This window comes from Gambusia affinis, linkage group LG11 (assembly GCF_019740435.1).
Source record: "Gambusia affinis linkage group LG11, SWU_Gaff_1.0, whole genome shotgun sequence".
In the NCBI taxonomy this organism is placed as follows: domain Eukaryota; kingdom Metazoa; phylum Chordata; class Actinopteri; order Cyprinodontiformes; family Poeciliidae; genus Gambusia; species Gambusia affinis.
The window spans coordinates 26,327,522-26,351,458 of NC_057878.1; the positions used below are offsets into that span (position 1 = coordinate 26,327,522).

Sequence of the window (23,937 nt, forward strand, 5' to 3'; positions counted from 1 at the left end):
TTTCCGTGCGGGTCGGATCACCTGGCCGGGCGTCCCGCTCCACATCGCCCTCCCAGCGCCACGCTGCCTACCTGCAAGGCACAAACAATAACTCCTCTTATCTCTGCTGCGCTCTTTTATTGAAAACCTCATTTTATATTAATTACACGAAAACAATGATTTTAGCCAAAGATGGGCTCCCCAGTGGTTCTGGAACCACTTAACCCGTTTTATAATCTGTCTTATGATGGCAGAACAATGCAGCTTTTGTGCTGCAGCAGAGAGAGAGAAATGAAAGCATTAATACGACACCAGATAATAGGCTGGCGAAGCCTCATGCACGTCTGAAATCTTGAATAAATGTATTAGGAGTCGTTATTGTGTAGGAAGCAGCGCATTGTGTCAGCGGATCAGCCGGTGTGTGTTGTCTTGGTGTGTGTGTGGTTTTGGTGTGTGTGTTGTCTTGGTGTGTGTGTTGTTTTGGTGTGTGTGTTGTTTTGGTGTGTGTTTTGTCTTGGTGTGTGTTGTCTTGGTGTGTGTGTTGTCTTGGTGTGTGTGTTGTCTTGGTGTGTGTGTTGTTTTGGTGTGTGTGTTGTTTTGGTGTGTGTTTTGTCTTGGTGTGTTTTGTCTTGGTGTGTGTTGTCTTGGTGTGTGTGTTGTCTTGGTGTGTGTTTTATCTTGGTGTGTGTGTTGTTTTGGTGTGTGTGTTGTTTTGGTGTGTGTTTTATCTTGGTGTGTGTGTTGTTTTGGTGTGTGTGTTGTTTTGGTGTGTGTTTTGTCTTGGTGTGTGTGTTTTGTCTTGGTGTGTGTGTTTTGTCTTGGTGTGTGTGTTGTCTTGGTGTGTGTGTTGTCTTGGTGTGTGTTTTGTCTTGGTGTGTGTGTTGTTTTGGTGTGTGTGTTGTCTTGGTGTGTGTGTTGTCTTGGTGTGTGTGTTGTCTTGGTGTGTGTGTTGTCTTGGTGTGTGTGTTGTTTTGGTGTGTGTGTTGGTGTGTGTGTTGTTTTGGTGTGTGTGTTGTCTTGGTGTGTGTTTTGTCTTGGTGTGTGTGTTGTTTTGGTGTGTGTGTTGGTGTGTGTGTTGTTTTGGTGTGTGTGTTGTCTTGGTGTGTTACTGTTTGTGACTCTGCACGGCGAACGGCTCATTATCCCGGATGATTCCTGTTGCATAACCTTTCCTCTCCGCTGTTTGCTGCTCCCTCCTTTGTATTAAAGACAGAAAGTGAGACGAGCGTCACATCAGGGCACCTGTCCACACATCACTGAAAGAGGAAACGGTTCGCGTTTACTACTGACTGAAACATTCATGCAGTTTGTTTGATTGAAGGTTTTCATTGCGTTCTTTTCCTCCCATTTCTTCTGTTTTGGTCAGTCGTCAGTTTCCTCATTTAGAGCATTTTAATGGCACACCAACCAACCCAGTCAGCTGAGCAGCAAAAACTCTTCTTTTAAAAACATCTTGCATGTGTTTATGTATTTTAAAGTTGTGTAAATCCCTGTGGATTAATCTGTTGGGGGCTGAGCTGCTAATGATTGAGTACGACAATCTTTCCTGGTCGTGTTGTAGGATGGAATAAATTGTGGTTGTAAATAAATTTGTTTTGATGACAGAAATTGTAACAAGATGTTCTCTTAAGAAACTCATTAACAGTGAGTTAATGTTAATCAGGTAACATTAACATTGGTGCATGTTAATGTTACTTACTGATTTACTTTGAGTGAACATGCACCCAAAGTAAATCAGAATATTTCACTAGTTTTCATCTGTAACCAACAGCAGAGAAAACAGGATCAATATGGTGAAATAATTTAAATTGTTTCAATAGAATCTGCTGCATAATCTGAGATCATAAACCATAAAGCTTCTAGATTAATATTTCTAAGATTACACTACGTGGTTTAAATATTTGAACAGTTTCATTCATTCATTCATTAATGCATAACTTTCCATTTTAAATGGATTTTCTTCATAAATCGACAGTTTTTGTTAACTAGCGTTTGGTGCAACTATTCAACATTGTCATGTGTTTAATGAAGTTCATGAGTGTTTAATGTCGGTACGCAGCGGCCATTTTTCATACATGAATGGATTTGCATTGCAGTTTTAGACTTAAGTTAAATTTAATAATTGTTTATTCCCTTGACATTATCTTCAGTTTCTCTTTTAACCCTGAAAATGACCTTCGGGTGCTGGAAGGCCGACTTTGTAACTGTCTTTATGTGACTCTGAAGGTTCAGGTCAGCCAGATTTCAGGCCTGATCCTCAGTTTCCAGCTGTGTTTACTGAGACTGATTTTCTTTCTTTCCTTTCTCTGTTTTATGTGAAATCCATTACACACTGACTTCTTGTTTAAAACTCAGATTTTAAGAAATTAAAAATCATTTCCTAATTGTAATTTCCTGATTCTCACACATAATTATGTCTGTTGTGTCCCGAGTCTGGAAGCTGTTTATTAAGCAGCAAATGGTGGTAATTTATGAATTTATTCCTCTATTTACACTGTAAAACGTGACGTTTAGCGCTGAGGGAAATATTTCGATGTGGACACGACAAGTGGAGTTATCCGATGGAAAACGTGCGCTCTGCTCCTCAGTGGGATATTATCCCGTAAGGCCTGCTGCCTCTCAGAAAATGCTTATGCGCTCTAAATTAAAAATAAAACATGTCAGCCTGGCTGTGCCACATCGGGTCCAAACCCAGGCGCTGTGAGTCAGCAGATTAAGGAAGTTTCTAAGCTTCCAGAAACTCCTGCAAACACCCCAAACAGAGTTTTACAAGCGGCTGTGTGTACACAACTGTGGCTTTGCTTTCAATAAAGTTTCCAACTGCTTGTGCATGAACGATGTGGCGTGTTTACTCCTCGCCCTCCCTCATGGTGACACATGGCTACAAACCCACTGCTCCACCTTATTAGACAGGAATCCAGCTGCACACAGGAAAATAAACAAACAAAACAAAAACAATATTCCTCTCTGGTTTGATCAAATATGAGCGAGGCGGAGCCGCCGTTAGTAGCTGCAGGGGAGTAATAAAAGTAAAAATGTCTGGGGAGATTGATTCCTGTGTACAGGGTGGTGTGTGTATGTTTGTGCCAACTGGAGGTGGTAGTGGTGGGGGGTTGACTCAGAAAAATCCCACTCTGCGGTTTCCTGGTGTTTAGTCTCAGAGGAAGACAGGAGGGGGAAAGGATCCATTCACTCCTACTGTTCTGCTGTTGGAGTCATTCGGAGCGGGCCAGAACCTCTGAACGGTGTGAAGACACTTGTTCTCGCTGTAATGGAGGCAGTGATAAAAGGTTGATGGAGTCACTCACTGCTTTATTTATTGCAACAAACACTGGAGGAAACAGTTTAGAAGTTTTTACCTCAGAAAAATAAAATCTCGCCGCCATCTGGCTGCATTTACCGTCTGCTGCTGTCGACCCACTTCAACGGGCCGCTTGGTGCTTGGATTGCTCTCCTTCGATACTCTTACCGAGTTCTGGACTGATCGGCTTTCTCATGATCACTACCTGCGTTTTCATTACATTCTCATCATGTAAATAACCCTATAATTTTAGCGACAGATGCAAACAGATGTAAACAAGATTTTCATGCCGATAGTCCGGTGGATTCAATTTGATTGGGGAACAAAGTTGCAACATTTGTTACATTTTCAGCTGCTTTGGTTCGCTTTCACACTGCACTGTGTCAAATGAGCCAAACCCTTTGGAAGAGCTGTTCCCCTCCTCACCTGAGGGGGCGCTGCACCAAGAACCATTGAAGACACTGAGCTCAACTTCCTTCTTTACAAAATGTAGACAAAAATCAAGTGGCGTCGGATTTTAGCGATTGTAGAATTTCTCCTTCGTCGTCGGTAAAAGACAACAAACCATTGCTCCCGCTAGCGCCATGCTAACCCATTTGTTTTGGTTGTATTTACCCAGAATTCCCTAGCCAGTAGTCCACTTCCTGCTCATTCTAATTGAAAAGTTCACTTTATTTGAACAGAGGACATAGGTTTTTAGGCGAACCAGAGTTTGATTACTCATTTACACCTCCCTAAACAAACTGGACTTTCCATAAAAACGGACTGGAGTTGGATGAAATCAGACTAAATCAAACTGGTGTGAATGCAGCCTCAGAAAACGAAGTGTCGGAAATACAGAGAGAAATCCAAAATACACAGAAAACAAAACAACTCCCAGAAAGTCTGGTGGATGTTGTAAACATCTCTGTACTGCTGTTTCTGTTACGTTTAATCCATAAATCATCGCCATGGCTTCCTCCCAGTCGGCCATGTTTGTTTACTCTGAACTCACGTTTGGTCTTGATAGGTTTGAATGTTGGTGAATGAAATCAGGTTGTGTGTGTTGCTCCTGCCACACACTGTACAACCAAACCTGTTGTACCAGAGATTTGTGTGTAATCTCCAGTTAGGTAGTAACTAGTCACTTTTACTCAATTACTTTCACTTGAGTAACTTTTGTGAAAAAAATTACTTCTATGAGTGTTTTTACCACACCGTACTTTGAGTAGTTTATAAATTATGAAGTATTTCTGCTGCTACTTGAGTAAAATTTCTGGATTTTCTACCAGAAATTACAGTATGTTTGTTTTTTACCCACTGACTAAAGAACAAACATATTTTAACCAAAAATCTACCAGACAGAGATTTTTGTTAAAGTTTAATAAGTCTTTTATTGGAAGAAACTGATTTGGAAAAATTTTCTTTTGCCTGATTTTGTTATTTGTGTTACTTATATGAATTATTGTCATTTTGGTCTTTAAAACACCAAAATTTCCACTTAACTTTATGTTTTGTTCAGTCCAATGTTGTAACTTTTAAATAGTAAATGATTGATAATTTGATCAATTACTCAGTAAACTTTTAACCAAATACTTTTTTACTTTTAACTGAGTAAAAATATGTTGAAGTAGTGCTGCTGGTTCTCCACCCGCCTCTGGTGATCGCTCAGGTTTTTCAGAATTGGACGACATGAGAGGCCAAACTCAACCTTACAAGTTCTCGTTCTGACACTCAGGATCTCCTGGCCTCTCATGTTAATAAATATAAGATACAAATTAACCCTAAACACCAAATTTTACATAAAAATCAGCAACAACTTGGCGATTGAACAAAACCAGTCAATAGTATTCGGATGATTTCTGGTGAATCTCCCTGAGTGTTAATTCTCTATTAACCTCAATTGGAGCCAATGATAATAATGAATTTGGTTCATTAATTAGTGTGGCTGTAGCCTGATGTGTATCCATGTGGGGGCCTATTCATAGAAACTTCATCTCCACAGATTTGGAGCGTAATAACTCACCTCATTTCACAGGTAGGGAAGATATTTTCAGAGTTTTCCTGGTTAACGTTCGTGTTGCAATCCGTCTGTCGTCCTCCTCATTACTTATCAAAGTCATCTGTGACCTAGTTAAAGTTTTCTCTTGGAAGTCTCTGGTGTTTTATACTGTTGACTGTTAAAGTGGATCTGAAATGTTTTTTCCAGGTTGGAAGGATCTTTATAAGCAAGAATTGGATGTGCAACATAAAATTATTTTCTCTTTTTTAAAATTGTCACAAGGAATCAATCTGAGAAAATGAACCTTGTCTGATCAGATTCAGCAACTATTTTCCAAACACAGTTGAGAGTTTCGTATTCTCGTAACAGAACCATGATATCTCTGTTTAACTTCATTAATCAGGATTTTAACCGGTGCTTGAAATCCTTGAAAATCTTGAATTTGGATTACATGTTCTCAAGGTTTGGAAAGATTCAAACTGCACAGATTTTTGGTAACATTTGATTAGGAGTCAAAATTACATTTACAGCTGGGATCAGATATTTACATACACCCAATACAAAAATACAGACACATTTTTTTACCTCACTGTCTGGATGAAAATCAGACAAAATGTTTCTTTTCTTATTTTCAGTTATTTCTGTTAGGTTGATTATGTATAACACAAATGTTATACGTTATAGCTTAACGTATAACATTTGTGTTATACGTTAAGCTTTATTGAAATTGGGGATTTTATTTGTGTTAAATTAGTGCAGATGGTGAGTGAGACTTTTCAAAACATGAAATTTTGTTGTATTTTATTTTTGCCTTATCCTCCTGAGACCCGGCCCATTCATTTGTGTCCTTTATAGTGGACATTTTGTTCACCTGTATTTTCTTTTACTATTTTGAGTTACCCTATCAAGCCCTGCATTACTCTTTAGAGGACATCCTGGGCTTTCCAGTGATGTGTCATGTGATAGGTTTGCATGCTGGGAACTCACTTTTTCTTTTCAATCAAAATGGCTGGCATACCAACAACCACATTTTATGGAAAGAGGAAAGGTAAGCAAATTATTCTTTATCTATTGCTATTTTTACCATGATAATTATATATAGTCTTGTTTATTAACATGTCAATGATAATATTTTTATCTCAGAAAACAGTTTAATAATTTCTGTTTTGAAATAACAGTCCTTTTATGAATGTCAATTGTAGTGGACACCAGGACCATTTTAATGTATTTAATGAGTCAACATTCTTGTAGGAGAAAGAAGTGAAGCAGAGAGGATTTTATACCGAATAGTAGAGGGAGATTCAGATTTGGGGCTGTCAGATGAGGATGAGGATGAGGATGAGTATCAGCCTGGGACAGGAGAAGATGGTGAAGAAGAAGTAGGTGAAGAAGGAGAGGAAGAAGATGCAGGAGTATCTGATGAGGAGACAGTCTCAGAGCCAGAAAGGGAGCAGGAAAGTCGTCGTGCTTTGTGGGCCAGGACTACCTTGTATGTTTTATTTAGTTCTAGGCTAATGTATCCAATTCTATTATCATATTAGATTATTGCTGTATTAGTATTTAAGTACTTATTTGTGTTTTTTTTCCATCCATCATAATAGATTCACACCTGTGCTACCTGGGCTTCCTGTCTGTCAAGATGACCCTAAAATCCGAGAACACTGGAGTCCAATCCAATACTTTTCGCAGTACATCGACGACAAAATCTTTGAAGATTTGGCAGCTTTTACAAATCAAAGACAGCTGCAAACGACAGGAGTGTCACTAAATACTACTGCTCAAGAAATCAAGATTTTCTTTGGCATATCAGTACACATGGCCTGCCTTGGCTATCCCAGAGTTAAAATGTTTTGGGCTAAAAAAACTAAAGTGCCAGTTATTAGCAGGAAAATGACAAGGGATAGATTCTACAAGCTGAGAAGCTCACTCAAGATTGTTGATGATCTGGATGTAACAGAAGAGACAAAGGAGTCAGACATTCTTTGGAGAGTCAGACCATTGCTTGACCGTGTGAGGCAAGGTTGTCTCAGACTTCCAAGGTATAATAAGGTCTGCATTGATGAGCAAATCGTCCCTTTCACAGGCCGCTGTCCAGTCAGGCAATATGTCCCAGGCAAGCCAAACCCTACTGGCCTAAAAGTCTTTGTCCTTGCCTCTCCAAATGGTCTAGTACTGGATTTTGAGGTGTATCAAGGGAAGAATACGTTCAGGGGCCAAAGGTTGGGAGTTGGAGCTGCAGCAGTCTTGCGATTGGTTGAATCTCTTCCCACAGGAACCTGTGTATACTTTGATCGATACTTCACAACAATCGATCTCATGGATGCTTTGCTTGCAAAGGGTCTTCCAGCAACTGGAACAATAATGAGGAACCGAGTACCAAAGCCATGCCAGCTACCAGGAGATAAGCAGTTGCGAAAAGAAGGGAGAGGAGCATCAGTGACGATGGTCCGGAGGAGGCCTGAGCTGGCAATCACTAAATGGTTTGACAATAAACCAGTGTTGATGGCTTCCACTGTGTATGGGAAAGATCCAGAAGATATCTGTAGCAGATGGTCCAACAAAGAAAAGGCTCATGTCCAGGTGCGACGACCAGCAGTGATCAGAGAATACAATGACAACATGGGTGGCGTAGACTTGTGTGACCGAATGCTGAGCTTTTATCGCATGTCAACCAGGACCAAGAAATGGACATCACGTGTGATCGCTCATTTCTTTGATGTTGCCATTACAAACGCTTGGATCCAATACAAGTCTGACAGTAAAGCGATTAATCGATCATCTAAGAACACCCAACAGTATCTGGACTTCAAATTGCACCTGGCTGAAGAGCTGTTGGATAGTCCTTCATTTGATGACAGCAGTGAAGACAGTGAAGAAGAGTATCAGCCACCAACCAAAACAAGGATCCCTCAACCAGAGCCCTCTGTACGCAGACTAGGGGCCAGGCACATGCCAGAGATGGTGGATATCAAGCATGCAGAAAGATGCAGGAATAAGGGCTGCAATGGCAAGACATACATGAGGTGTACCAAATGCAAGATGTTTCTCTGCATCACCAAAAGGAAAACGTGCTTCCAGGATTATCACCGCTAAAATATCCAAAAGAAGAACTGTAGAACTGCTTATGTTCAATGTTCAACTAAATACACAGGCAACTATTGTCCTTGCAAGCAATAAGCAACAGAAAACAACGAAGAGTGATAAAGAATTTAGTTTTTGATCAAATTAAATTTATTCTTTTGTTAATATTACTCTAAAGCGATAATCTGCTCATTTTCTAAATTCAGTTGTATTTTTACACAAAAATCATCCTGTTGTCCACTACAGTGGACATGCTGTGAAATTAAAAATAAAAATATTTTTAAAAAAATTTTAATTGTAAGGTGTTTTTTTAGACCCAAATAGATAGGAAATCACACAAAAAAAGAAATTGGAACACACTTTTTTTCTTCGGTTCCCAGGAGGATATTCCTGCTGCAGAATATGCATAGGCATTGTTAATAACAGTGATAAATTGTGTAATAGTGAATTTAAACTGTCTTTTTTGGTTCGTTTGTGTTGTTTTATTCTCCAAAGTTTGAAAAGTTACCTTGAAAATATTTGAAAAGCTCTCAAATTTTACTGTGAAGAAGGTTGAAACTCAGATTGATGACATTTATGCCTCAAGCTGTTGGATTTAATTAATTATAAGAGAGCAGAAACTAAAAGATCCAGATCCTCCACCTTATTTCTCTACATTTCCATCAGTCGTTTGAGCAACGAGCTTTGATGGGCGAATATGAAATATGAATATGATGATGAACTCTGCCAACTGGAGGTAAACAGAAAACCTTTCACTGTGAGGTTTGAACCTCTGGTGTTTCCATACGAAGCATGCTTTCTGCTGGAGCGGCGATTTGTTTTATTTCTGTGAACATTCAGTCCGTCGGTCTGCAGACGAACTTCAACAGAAACGACAGTTAAACCGCAGAGAGAGCAGAAAACGTTACGAAACGCCAGCAGTCGGTTTCACTTCACCGCAACTCTGGTTTCCCCCTTTAAACCATAACGTGGTTTATTATTCCTCATCAGGAAATTTTATTTTATTTTATATGTTATTTTTGCTTTTCACAGACAAAACTGTCACAAAACACTGCATGGAAAAGTAATGAAATAACTAATAAAATAAAGTGTCAAAACAGTTAAAAAAACTAAGACAGGATTAAAATTAACATTCAACAGAAAAGCTGTTTATATTTGTTTGGTCTTTTATTTAATTAAAAATAATTATCAACTCTTGAGTTTCGTCCTTTTTATTATGTAGAAACTGAAATAATTTGTTTAAATTACTTAATTTATTTTGATTTACGTTTGATTGCAGATGAAAATGCTGTAATATTTTATGTTTTTGTTAATTTTGAGTTTCCTTTGTTATTATTGTTAAACTTAAATAATTATTATTTGAATTTAATTATTTTATTTTACTTTGACTGCACATAAAAAATATAGTATTTAATATTTTTACTCATTTTTCTTTCACTTTTGTCATGAATAAACTCAAACAATTAGTTTAAATTACTTAAATATTTTAATATTTTATATCTAACGTGTACTTTTGCGTTCCCTGTGAACCCGGCAGAGGCAGGAGGTTGAAATGCAGACGAGATGTTTATAGACTGTGACGATCTCTGAAAGTTGTTCCAGAGAAACGGTCATCTATAATTGATTAAGTATTGATTTGTGGAAGTCCAACAAAATAAAGTGATTGAGGAATCTGCTGCGATATGATTTCATCTCAGAGGATTTAAAAACCTCATGAACATTTCAGACGTTTAAGATGTGAAGGAGAGTAAAAACCAACATTTTCTGAGGTAAACTGAATGATTACTAAGAATTATTTTATCTTTTTTTATGATGTTAACCTGTTGTGAAAACAGGATGTTTGTCCAAATGCAACAAACTCATCAGGTTTTCTTTTGTTTTCAGAAAAACAGAAAACCTCCCTGCCTGTCCTGTCGTCTGTCTGCGTCCCTGTCGCTGTCCTTCAGGTCCCGCTGGCGTCCAGGAGCCGCCGCTTTGGCCCCGCCGCCGACTGATGGCTGCCTGTAGCGTGTTTTAGGCGGCCGCTCACGTGCCTGCTGGGCAAACGAGGCGAGTCGACAGCGAGTGTTGACAAGCTGGAAACAGACGGCGAGTGAAGTCTGATTGCAGAGAGGAACATAAACAGAGAAATCGATGCAGTCAGGATAAATACACAGAGAAAATGTTTTTAACATCTCAGGACTGAAATGTTTGAAGCTGAAGTTCCTTTGAAGGAAGAAATTAGTTTGTTTTGGGTTTTCTGGATTCGTGAGGTAATCTGAAAATATTTTAATCTGAGGAAGAATCTGTCCAAATATATTTTTACTTTTAATAAAATCAAATATATTTTTCTATCAAGGTCTAATGAAGTATTGACTCAGTAAATTAGTAATGTACGTTTTTATTTGTTATTATCTTTATATATATTTGCCTGTTTTGTATTGATTGATGTTTAGATGCTTAAAGTGAATTCAGTTTTATTCTTCAAACTTTTCTTTTTTTATTAAAAATCTGTGATTATGTCAAAACTTTACATGTTAATTTTAAACTGTAAATTTCTGGAGCAAACAAACAAATAATTAATAAATTAAATGTTTTTTGTTACCTGTTTTGTAGTCATTTCATTTAATTCTGTCTTTTTTCTGTTTTTACAGAAAATAAGGACTATTTTAGAATTTATTTTTTAAAAACATGCTAGCACATTTTTAATAAGTTTCATTTTTTATGATTTTGTAATAGATTTTCAAAGATTGAATTCTTCCAAATCATTTCCCTCTTTTAATTTTTTTTTACCTTTTTCTGCTTTAAGAAACTGTTTAAAGAAAATGTTAGAAATCATAAATACAGCAGTTTCAGTCTGTAGTGAAATCATTTGTAAAAGGGTTGAATTATTTTTTAAAAAATTAAATAGATTTTGTTGTTTACTTGCTCTAATAGGTTGGATGATATAATAATAATAATAATAATAATAATAATAATAATAATAATAATAATAAAAACGTAACAAACCTGCAGAAGAAAACATGATTTTTTGTCAGGATCAGGTGAAAACCTTTGGTTGTGGGAGGATGAGGAGATTTGGAGTTGTGTTTACAGAATCCATCTGAACATCTTTAGTCATCATCTCTCTCATTCATGGACCAGATGGGAACACTGGGAACACTGGGAACTCTGGGCTGCCTGATGGAGGTAAACAAAGGGAAGTAGGAACATTGTTTGGCTCCTGATCTTATTTGACGGTTCTCATCTTTAAAGCGTGATAATGTGAGTCATTATCCCGTCTAACTGAACAGTATCTGCTTGTACTTGCCCAAACCTCAGAGCTGTTGACACCATTTAAACTGCAGTAATCATGAGAAAACATAAACCTCATTTACAGCTTATCACACAGATGTGTGTTTTCTGGTGATTTTTTACGCCACTTTTAGTTTTTGTTTATGTTGGACCATAAAAAGAATCGCAGTGATTTACTTCCATAGACCTTCGGTCTCTGCTGTTACATATAAACTATTAACATATTCGCATTTGAAGCCCTGCTGTAGCTGCGTAACATTGGTGACACTTGCAGTTGGTGTGTGTGTGTGTGTGTGTGAATAATTTGTTGTGCCTTCTTGCCGGGGCTTGCAGGAGAATGAATGATTAATCTGAACCACTTTGTGGGTAATTTAGACGTCAGTCTCTCATCCTATGCTAACTGAATTGTGTGAAGAAGCAGCCGTTCTCCCGCCTTTCGTCTTTAATGCGGACCGGTACAGCCAGCAGAATCACTGATGTGTTTCTCAGCGTCTGTGCTGTGATTTATTGGCAACGAGCGTGGAGCAACGGGGAAGAGAGGCAAGAGATATGTTTGGTTTAAGATAAGAAAACATTTTCTTGAAAATGTGCATGATATGGGCAGTTACCCAGGGTGGTATCAGGAAGAGGGGAGGCACACAAGAACTTAAAAATAAAAATACACAGTGGCGTAAATTTTCCTTAGTTGCTGTTGAATACTGGGAGACCATATGACCTGTTTTCTGTTACAAAAAAATTAGATAATTGTTTGCATTTTAATTGGTTGGAATGGCACCATTTCTGCAAAAACCACAACTTACACAACTTATTTATATTTAAGCTTTCAAAGTTGGGCATAGTGGTTAATTGTGATTAATCAGATAATTTTTTTAGCAGGACTTTCCAAACAAATTATTAACGGAAACATGCATAAACCTGGTCAGCATTTAAGGTTACGATAGAAACATTTTCCATTGAATACTGAAGTTATAAAGAATCTACTATGATTATTTTTACATTAAGTAAGAAATTAAAGACAGAAATGCTTTATAAATAATTATTCTTAGCTTTTTCTGCATCGTATTACTGCTTTTGAGAAACCATTGTTTGATGTCTTATGAAGAATAAACTTTTAAATAAAATATCTATATTCATAAAGGTAGATGGATAGCTAACAGGCAAGCTAACTAGCTACGTATCTACTTAGATAGATAACAAGCTAGCTAGACAGCTAACATAGCCAACTAGCTATTCATGTATGTCATCTCAGTTTCCATTATAAATAAAGTTAAATGGAGAAGCACTCAGCTTCTGTATGAATAAAACAAAAATATATATTTATCCATCCATCCATCCATCATCCATCTCTCTGTTATACAACAAAAACAAAATCTTTATTTTTGTCTAGTTCTTAAAGTATTAGTAACCTTTTAGTAAGAAGTTGAGCTTTTATTAAGTAAAAATATGTTTTTATATTGATGCAAAGTTTCATTTTCAACTTAACCCACCTTCAGATGTTTTACAGTGCAGATATATTAAACTGGAGTATTAACTTCCTGAAGGTGAAGGACGTTTGCCTCAGACGCTGCATCTTGTTTTGCTTCATGATTTTATGAGTTTAGGTGAAAGCTGTGATGTAGTTGGAGCGGCCGGATCGAGGAGTAAACCTTTTCCTTTCAGCTCCACATGAGGCACCGATCTCTGATCGATCTGCTGCTCTGGGCTTTCCACAGTTATGAACAAGAGTCCTTGATAAACTCCCTCACTTGTCTTTCCCAACACGACGGCGGCAGGGATTGATCCGATGCCAGGATTCGCTTCATCTGGGAATGCATAATGTAGAGTGGAGAGGAAGATCACTTTCGAACACGACACGGTGGAGATCGGACTTAAACGTCAATGAGGGTCTCTGGGATGTAATGAAGTTTTCCAAGAATCGATACGAGATAAGAAAAATGACGCGACTGAAGATGGAAATAAAACTTCAACTGCATTAGTGATTCTTTTGGCGTGCTGTGGCGGCGTAGAGGAACAGCGCGACCCACGTTTGAAGGCCTGGAAGCCTCGATGCGGCGGCCGCGGGTTCGATTCCCGGACCGGTGATATTTGCCGCATGTCTTCCCCCATTTCCTGTCAGCATATTTTCATATAAGGGACAGTAGAGCCCACAAAAGACCCCCTGGAGGGGAGGAAATAAATAAATAAACAATGTTTTCAAAAATAAAAAATCAGAGCAGCTCTACAAAATACTGAAAGTAGAAACGTTATGGGGATTTTCGCCCAGATGAAACTCGTGTTTCACTTGACAAATCTCCAAGGAAGCAGAAGGTAATGACATAAACATGGTGAACAGTGAAAAAACATAAAATGTTACCACATATTTTTGTTTATTTTACAGTGAAAATATCTAAGCACATTTGAAATAAGACAAAACTAAATTAGAAGTAACTTTTCAGCAAGAAATATGAGCTTGTTTTAAGTCAAGTAGTCTGACAATTTGTTTTAATGAAAAATGCCTCAATAAGCAATCAATCAATTAATCAGAGCTCAGTCATTTCCATTCTGATGATTAATATTTTTTGAAGGGTCATTTTGGTTACAGAAACTTCATAATCTGTTTAATTAATGGTTGTAGTTGTTTGTGCGTTTTATCTCTGTTTTATTTATTATTTTTGGTGTTTTTTTGGTAATTTAAAATGTCTTCCAGTTCCAGTGTTTAGTGTTTTTCACAAAATTTAAGTTTATGTATCTCTGAGAGTAACTTTTTATTATTATACCATGAAAATTGTCTCAAAACAACAATATTATTGTTTATCACAATCATTTCTGGGATGGTTTATTGTCCAGAATAATCATGACAGGACCACATTGTTTTTCCCATTTTATGAGTGAGATAATCTGTAAGTGGAACTAGACCACAAAAACCCCACCAAGTTATTCAGGTCTGGTTTATACCGCAAATATTGATTGAATTAATACAAATATAGCCTAGAAATAATGTAGAAGCTTGTTGTAAGTAAATAATTCCTTAATTTTGATGAAAAAGTTCTAATTACATTAGCAGATTATTTCAATTACAACAAGACATTTTTTTTCATATTATAAATGAAATAATGTGTCAATGTAACCAGAACTTTTTCATCAATATTATTAAGTTTAAACAAGCTGCTGAGTCTTGATGAAAAGTTACTTGTAAGCTGTTTGCTCTCATTTCACTATTTTAAAATATTTCCACTAGAAGATTCTTGGTAATATTTTGTATTTTTGCAGGAGAGGACAGACGGACAGGGTCAGGAGTACTTTCTATGTAAAAAGTGAAAAGATAAGAAACAATCTACATTCATATGAACATTATTTTACTGCAGAGTTTAAATAACAAGGAATTCATTTTCATATTCCTGTTACTTCCAGTCTATTTCATATTTGCACTAGAAACTGAACCAGAAACACTCTGTAATGTTTGGTGTTTCTGCAGTTTTTTAGAATTATTGACTTAAAAACGAGCTTCTATATCTTCCTTAAATGTTACAAGTCAGTTAGTTTTGTCTTGTTTCGAGTGTCTTTTTTCATATTTCCACTAGAAAGTCAAGAAAAACTTGCTAAAATTTGATGGTTTTTCAGTGTCGTATGAATCTTTAAAGTTATTTTATTTCTTCTTTTTTTAACTAACACACAGCCGGTCGTTGCCAGGCTGTTTTCCTTCGGGGTGTCCTGTTATCTGCCCCGCTGGGCCGCCGCTCCAACCAGAGAGCCGGAAACGCTCCTCACCTCCTGCCCCGTGAATCTCTATCTACCCCGGCTCAGAGCTGGTGTGAAAATATTTTAACCTGCGCGTGAAAACAAGGTTACAGAAAGCCGGGCTGCACGATGGGCCCCAGTTATTCTTCAGGCCCAGAAGAACAATGTGGCTGTGGCCTCGTGTGAAAACAGATCTGCCTGCAGGACCGGGGAGCAAAAGGACAATGCGTTTGGTAGCTGCATGTGTGCGTGCTTGTTGTGCAGTATTAGATTAAACTAGGCGAGAGAGACGAGATAAGGCAGAGTCAGAAAACATCAGGAAGCAGTGACACTGACTGGGCCTGACAGCACAGAGAGCAGAATAAAATAAGCTGGAGTAGGAGAGAGGTTATTTTATCTGTCAGACAGACAGAAATGTCAAACCATCAGGGAGAGCGGGGAAGGGAAAAAAGAGCCAGAGACGGGTTGAAGTTAGAGATAAGTGCGATGCTGAAGTGACGTGCTGAGGGGGAAAGGGCAGAGGAGAAAATGAAGCGATCCCTGGATCCGACAGATGAAGCTGCTGCACAAACAGATGCAGGCGTACACACCTGGAGTCATTTCACATCACGTTACTGGAAAGTTTGGATCGACTTTTCACAAGCAAAACTCACAATTCAGTTGGAAAGAATATTCAGGATGTTGTATAATTTGATTGGCGCAGTGAGGACTGAAGGATTAAAGGGAACTTGGTAGCAAAAACAACTTTTTGTATGTTTTTGTGCAAAAACGTACAAATATTAAAATATTTGGCAAAGTGCCTTTGGTGCTTTTTGGTGTCTGGAAAACAAACCATTTCAAAAATTTCTTGATTGTAAAGTCACAACCTACACGCGCTCCACTGTTGCCTAGCAACCAAAGTGGAACTCCAGTACTGATTGGTCAGCTGGTTTTACCACTGTATTTGTATTTTTATTTATTTTTACCGCTGTTTGCGCTGCAGAGGGATGATCAGTTGACGACGCGTTGCGTCAGCAGCCTCTGTACTGCGCGTGTCGCCTTCAGAACGCAGGCAGGAACACATTATTCTAACTATTTAAACTAGTTACAGTGAGAATAATAAAATAATTTAAAACAGATCTTAGAATTTAAGCAGCTCGCCCTCTTCGTCCGGCGTAACTCCCGCATGAAGCTTTGCGGCGTCTTCAGCAGTCAGAGGTTTTATTTTTAGCACATCACCTCTGTACTTCACACTGCCTCGTGTTCAACCTGCTCCATTTTTCATTTCTGAAGGATTAGCTTATTACCTGCCCGGATGGATGCAGCTACATGTTCATTTTCCTTCTAATTGAGACCAAAATAGAAAGAAATCATTTTATTTTATTTGTGCTGTGTATGCTAAATATGGATTCTGTTTTTTCTATCCAACGTTTGAGCCATTTTCTCTCGTCATTTATCGACTCATCTACATTCAATGCTTCGGGTCACTAAAAATATCAATTTAGTAGCTTAACTTATTTTTTCATTAAAGACCATCCGTCTCTTTCTGCAGTCAAGCTGCACGCACATCCGCTGTGTCTACAAACAAATAACCACTCTGTACAATGGCTGCTGGAATAAACAAGAGAAACTGTAGAACCTTTTTGGGAATCTTGTGTTTTGAAAACATTGATCTAATCAGACGTCTGAATCTCCTCAACAATCACGAAGGATCAGTGGTTCCACTTTAAGCTCCTTCTCTATGATGAGGTCTTCACTTCTCAACGCTTATTTCAGCAGCTTGTGTTTGAGATCTTGTTCTTTTGGAGATGTTCAGAGTCTCATGACCATTAGAGAGGGTTTCAGCGCAGATGGTTCCGGAAATCAAAAGTGTTTCCTTTCTCCTTCACCACAGCAGACTGGAGCAGCTTCCTCATTACTGCAGATGAAACTTCGATCCGACTGGCTTCTCCGTATCGCAACACAACAAGATACTTGAACTCCTCAGCCACAGGCAATGGTTTTCATTTGAGCAAAGCAAAACTCTTGGCACATGAATGATGCTCACTGTAAACTGACAGTTCTTTCAAATTTAAAAATAAGATTTGGCTTTAAAGTAAGATTCTGAATTTTTTTTGTTTATTTTCACCAAAAACCCAAACCAATGGTTTAAGTCTAACTAATTTTTGTTGTTTTTTCACTCAACAAAACTAAGTGCTATTTTTTGCTCTTTTTGTCTTCATTTTAGTTGAGAATTTATTTAAAACACTGAAATACTGTAAAGAATCTCTTCATATGTTATGTTTTACTCTCTCAAATTTTGTTTAACTCACCATCACAAACTGTAAACAAAGCAGAGAGTATTTTTCCAAGACAGTGTTTTGTTGGTGTGAAGTTTCAAAACAGTTTCCGGAAGAGAGACGAGCCGGTATGCGGCTCATTTGTCATCGTCAGACGCCAACAGACACTGTTTCCATAAGGATAGACAAAAGAATTCCTCCCTAAGATCATTATAAAGCCATTGAGGGAAACCTGGTGACGATGTGTTGCAACATGCGCGCCCCTCTTCCTGCCTCCTGGACAGAACCAGCGCTGGGAACCAGGAAATCACAGCCGGTCAGCACTTCTGTCAGTGGAAAAAGAGACAACAGGCGTGTCAATCATTTGGTCATTAAGGCCAAACTGTGGGAAAGACGTGTTTCTGAAGCCTTACATTAACGCTGCACATGTGTTTCTGAGGCCTTACGTTAACGCTGCACATGTGTTTCTGAGGCCTTACGTTAACGCTGCACATGTGTTTCTGAGGCCTTACGTTAACGCTGCACATGTGTTTCTGAGGCCTTACGTTAACGCTGCACATGTGTTTCTGAGGCCTTACGTTAACGCTGCACATGTGTTTCTGAGGCCTTACATTAACGCTGCACATGTGTTTCTGAAGCCTTACGTTAACGCTGCACATGTTTCTGACGCCTTACGTTAACGCTGCACATGTGTTTCTGAGCCCTTACGTTAACGCTGCACATGTGTTTCTGAGGCCTTACGTTAACGCTGCACATGTGTTTCTGAGGCCTTACGTTAACGCTGCACATGTGTTTCTGAGGCCTTACGTTAACGCTGCACATGTGTTTCTGAGGCCTTGCTGCACATGTGTTTCTGAAGCCTTACGTTAACGCTGCACATGTGTTTCTGACGCCTTACGTTAACGCTGCACATGTGTTTCTGAGGCCTTACGTTAACGCTGCACATGTGTTTCTGAGCCCTTACGTTAACGCTACACATGTGTTTCTGAGGCCTTACGTTAACGCTGCACATGTGTTTCTGAGGCCTTACGTTAACGCTGCACATGTGTTTCTGAGGCCTTACGTTAACGCTGCACATGTGTTTCTGAGCCCTTACGTTAACGCTACACATGTGTTTCTGAGGCCTTACGTTAACGCTGCACATGTGTTTCTGAGGCCTTACGTTAACGCTGCACATGTGTTTCTGAGGCCTTACGTTAACGCTGCACATGTGTTTCTGAAGCCTTACGTTAACGCTGCACATGTGTTTCTGAGGCCTTACGTTAACGCTGCACATGTGTTTCTGAGGCCTTACGTTAACGCTGCACATGTGCTGCTATTGTTTAACCTTCGCAATCCCCAACTGTTTAAAAAAGTTTGGCAAAACTGGATTCTAACTTCTTTTTTTAACTTGGACATTAAAATAAGTTAATGGAGGAATCCAGGACTTCATTTAGCCATGACAAAAGAAGTAATTTTCAGCTGCAAGATGGAGAAGAAAGCAAAGGTCGCATCGGTTTGGTCGTGGGTTTAAAAATGAGGCTCTGAAGCTCAGTTTGTTAAACTTCTTTCTGCTTCAAACTGTCTCGGTTTGGTAGATTTTTAGGCATAAAATGTCCTCAACACAAACATTCCTACATGCATCTGAACATCCTCAAATCCTTCTGTTGGTTAGTGTCTAACAATTACATTTTTTAGTGCATAATCCAAATCCTTGCTTTCATCGCTAAAATCACAAGCTATAAATTTACCAAAAGAAATCTTGAAAACCTGCAGTATATCTGAAATTTCTTCAGTTTGCTCTGTTGAAATGTTTAAATTATTCACAGGGAAACAAGGTAAACGCTCAACCAACCAGCCACTGTTAAAAACTTACAAACTGCTTTTTGTTTTGAGTGGCAGAAGCGTCAGGTAGCCACGTAAATGTTCATAAATATACAGTATTTTACGGAGGAGATTTGACTCTTCATTTCTACCCAACTACAGTCGACTCTCACCTATTTGTGGATTCACAGATTCATGAATTTCTCTGCAGTTCATATGAAAAAATATTTGAAGGAAATCTCAGCTTTGGAAGTTGAAATTCTTAGTGGTTAACATTTGAATAACAGCCAATCCAGGAGCAGCATTCAACTTTTCTCACTTGTGATTTTTCACTTTTTGGTTGTCAGATGAAAAAGTGATGAAGACGACGGATGTTAGCTTCTGCTATAGTGCCAATGTTTCATTTAAAGGTTTATTTCCTGTTAAAACTATTAAAATGCTAAGTTATCGGTGTACTTTGTTACTGTACTTGAGTAGATTTTTCAGGTATCTTACTTGAGTATTTATCTTTCTGGTGACTTTTTACTTTTATTCTCTACATTTTAAGAGAAATATCTGTACTTTCTAATCTTTATATTTTCACCTATGGCTCATTAATAATGATAACTTTACATGAAAATTTTGTTCAGAATGGAAAACTGGAGTCAAATGGAGTTTATTTGTGTTCAGTCAGCCTTTTAAAATGGTTTGTAAGAAAACTGTAGGTATTTTAACAGAGAAAGGTGAAAGGAGGACAGAGGGTGAAATTGGTGTGAAATTGGTTTTCATGTAGGAAATGTAAATGTAAAAATGAAACTGTTGGTGTTTAAATGAAAGTTTTTAATTATTTTGTTATTTCGTGTTTCTCTGAATAATTTGTGTGTCTGAAAGTAAAGAATTTGGCGCTTCGTCAAATGGAGCTGATGCAGATGGAAACGTTTCATAATGTATTTAGATCTTCCTAAATGGAAAACATTAGAAAGACAAAAAGCTTTCCTTTAATCAGACATGTTTTTGTTTAGTTTTCTTTTAAATCCGAAACATCTAGTGCCTTTTCACCCTAAAACTGCCTTGGTCACAACCATTTATTGGACTTGATGATTTTGGGTAACAGTCATAAGCTAATGTGAGTCAGTTTATTTTGTAAACAGCAGAAACTGCAAAAACTACAACTGCAAAGGTTTGGGGAATTTTGTCAAAAACTATGTTTGGTGGAGAAAAGTTAACTCCTTTTAGCTCCTTATTATTTTAAATGCCAGGACATTTTTAGTTGGACGTGGGCAGAGTAACCAAAAATTATACTTAAGTAAGACTAGCACTACTTCAACATATTTTTACTCAAGTAAAAGTGAAACGTACCAAGAAATTACTCAAAAAATCTCCTCTAGTACTGGGTAACTGATTAAATGATCAGTCCTTTAATATTTAAAAATTACATCATCAACATGACGTTAAGAGGAAATTGTGGTATTTTAAGGATGGAAATAAGCTGCAGATGTGTGTCTGTGACTGGTGAATTTTTGGTAAAAACATGTTTGTTTTTCATTCAGTCGGTAGAAAATCCAGAAATTTTACTCAAGTAAGAGCACAGATACTTAAAAATGTGTCTAAAATACTCCTAAAAGTACATTTATTTCCAGTAAATGTAATCGAGTAAATGTAACTAGTAATTAACCAGCTCTGGGTGAAGGAATGTTTTATGTTTGCTGTAAAAATCTAATTTCTCCAACATGCATACAGTTGTTTTTGATCTCAAGCTTCATGACACATAATTAACGTTTAATTGACGCCTCAGGATGGAAAGAGTTTCACTTTTATTCTGAATAAATAAAGTCTGCTGGTGACGGCGTGTGACAGAGCCGCATGTTTCTGTTCCTGAACACCTGAGCCCAAAGCCAATGTTTCTGTCTACACCACCAGTTTGTCGGCACTAAACAAAGAACAATGCTCAGCCCTGTGCGTTACACAAAGCACCTTTAATGTGCTTTGACTAGGCCTGAGTGGAACAGGGATGGCTGAGCATCTGGGCTGTCGCTGACGTTATTTATGACACTTGTGTGTAATTGTTTTGGTCTCAGTCTTTGTTTGATAGCTCGTTGTGTTGCGTTGTGTTCATGCCTGCACACTGGAGGGTTTCCTGAACCAACCTGAGCGGGTCAAAGGTCAGAGGCGCCTCAGAGTTTTTCTCACAGCGGATAAACGAGGAGCTTACTGCTAAAACCGGGCTGCATTAAAGGATCAAAGTCCAACATTTCACAGCGCCGTGTCACGCTGTACATGAGAAATTCTCATCCCTCAGGTACATTTCAACAATACATTATGGGCTCATGTAAACAGACCACACACAGCTGCACAGTGCCTAATTACCACGTTGTAGATGTTCTGTCCTTATTATGTCTGAGAGGAGCTGAGTCAACACAGTGCATGAAATACTTCAGCAGGAGGAAGGAAAACTCTGATTTCATCAAGTTTATGCTGCCAATATAAACCTAAAATATTTAGATTTATTATTTCTATCAAATAAATGAACAGTAAGCTTGATGATAAAAGCTCCTCCAGAAAGAAATTTCATCACTTTTATTTGAGTATTTATTTATTTTCTTTAATCTGGAAAAACGAGCATAACTGTGTTGTATTATCAAATTGTAATAAATGTATTTGAATTAATTTTGTTTACATAATTAGCCTGATCTTATAGATATATCTTCGTGTATACAAATCTGATCTGTGAGTCTTATTAAGTGACTAGAGATAACATTTGCTGCATATCGGTGCAACATGAATAAGATACTCTAAACCTGGAGTTGTGTTTTAAAGTATATTTCCCATTCTAAAAAACAGGCTTTTTAAACATTTATATTCATTTATACATTTCATAAAACATCTCGACTGCGAGGCCTTCGGCGATGTGATTGCTTTATTTGTTTATAACTAAACTTGAAGTACTCTTAAAGAATGATTCAGCTTTTGTTGCTGTTCTGCTCTGTTTTTCGTTTTGAAAATAATAAAGTGAGGAAGAAGATTTGCAAATTACAAACTTATGTTGTAAATACTCTTATCTTTTCACGCTTGTGTCGGTCTACATGGAGGTTGGTCTTTCTGCCAAAGAAGCATTAAAAATGGTCTTTTGCATTTGCATGAATAAAATAAATGGTTTCCCAAAACTCATTTTAACCTTTAACAGCCTGTTCAGTGTGCAATAAAACATCTCAACCAATCAAATATTTAGCTAGAGTGTATAAAATGTACTCCAGCTTTATAAAACCAGTAAAATAGTCCTTTAAAATAAACTATGCACCAGCCAGCTGAAATATTTTCTGCTTTAAAATAAATAGTTTCTAATCTGTAACTCTTTCTATTTTCTACCGGGAAATCAAAATTCTGCAACACAAATGATTTAAAATGTTGGAGTGTTGGCCAATGTTTAATCACTTCATAATAAGAGCCTCAGACACATAAATATGTCAAGCTTCATCTCCAATATTTATATCACCAAGCAGTAACAAGCTAATCCATTGAGAGACAACCTGTATTTGATAAGAACTACTCTTGTTTTTTAATATTACAGTATTTCTCGTTAGGTCATTTATGAAATGCTGTTTAACAAATGGAGACGCCTCAGAGATGAGACGTGTCCAACTGGAGAAACAGAAACATTCACTGTCATGTTGGAGCCGTTAACCACGTTGGAGCCGTTAACCACGTTTCCCGTTACACAGCAGCAGCCTCTGTACAAAAAGAGAGTCTTCTGACGGAGAGTCATGTAGCCTAGCATCGCAATGCTAGGCTACATGACGGCGCGGCACTGTCTCCATGGTTACCAATAGCTAGACGCAGCGTACCTTCTCCATAACGCTATATTTGATATGTTTTGTCATACTTACATATAAAGTGTATGAACGTTAATTCTCTTACCTTGTAAAACAGTGTAAATCCATGATTTCACGAGGGCTGCGACTCATTTTGATTGACGGCTGCTTTCCATCGCTACTGTGTCTTTCCTCATTAAGAGTTATAAAATAAATTGACAAGTTAGATTTACATCCCTGCCTGTTTCCGACCCCGTAGCATCCTGTGACCGTTTATAAAGTGAAATCAACTAAATAGAAGCGATATGGTGTCTGTTTTTAAAGGAGCGCAGTGGTTGTTTTGACGTCCATCATCCCGGAGAGGATGAAGAACGAAGTTCTGGAGAACGTGACGTCACGTGCAAAGAGTCATACTGGACCGACCAGGCCTGTTTCCATGGTGACAGACCTCAACAGTCGTAGGTCGCTTCTGAGAGAAAGAGTAAACAGGAAATCAAGCAGTTTATATTTTATGTCTTGTAAACGTAGTTTATGATTAGGGTTAGGATTATGGATTATGGTATGAAAAGCGGAGCCTGGGAGCGTCAAAGCGACAGAGACCGATCCGCTCTTTAGCGGTCTGCCGGCTTTAGACACCAGACATTTTTGTCTTAAGTGGAGGGTAAAGTGTTTGGTGAATAAATTCCAATCAGAAATTATACACGACCCATTTCTTGATCCACTTTCTTGACGCAGTGTGGTGTGGATGTTTTGTTG

General features: G+C 38.0%; 1 protein-coding gene across 2 annotated transcripts; it reads left to right on the top strand.

The window, feature by feature from the left end:
- Positions 1 to 4,754: 4,754 nt before the first annotated feature.
- Positions 4,755 to 8,742, top strand: LOC122840043 (piggyBac transposable element-derived protein 3-like). Of its 2 annotated transcripts, XM_044132159.1 has the most exons (3): positions 4,755 to 6,309; positions 6,513 to 6,750; positions 6,863 to 8,742. In XM_044132159.1, the coding sequence occupies exons 1-3, from the start codon at positions 6,234 to 6,236 to the stop codon at positions 8,352 to 8,354; spliced, it is 1,806 nt and encodes a 601-aa protein (XP_043988094.1). In that variant the 5' UTR covers positions 4,755 to 6,233; the 3' UTR covers positions 8,355 to 8,742. The 2 variants fall into 2 exon arrangements, with proteins under 2 accessions (XP_043988094.1, XP_043988095.1); XM_044132160.1 differs by lacking the exon at positions 6,513 to 6,750.
- Positions 8,743 to 23,937: the final 15,195 nt, after the last annotated feature.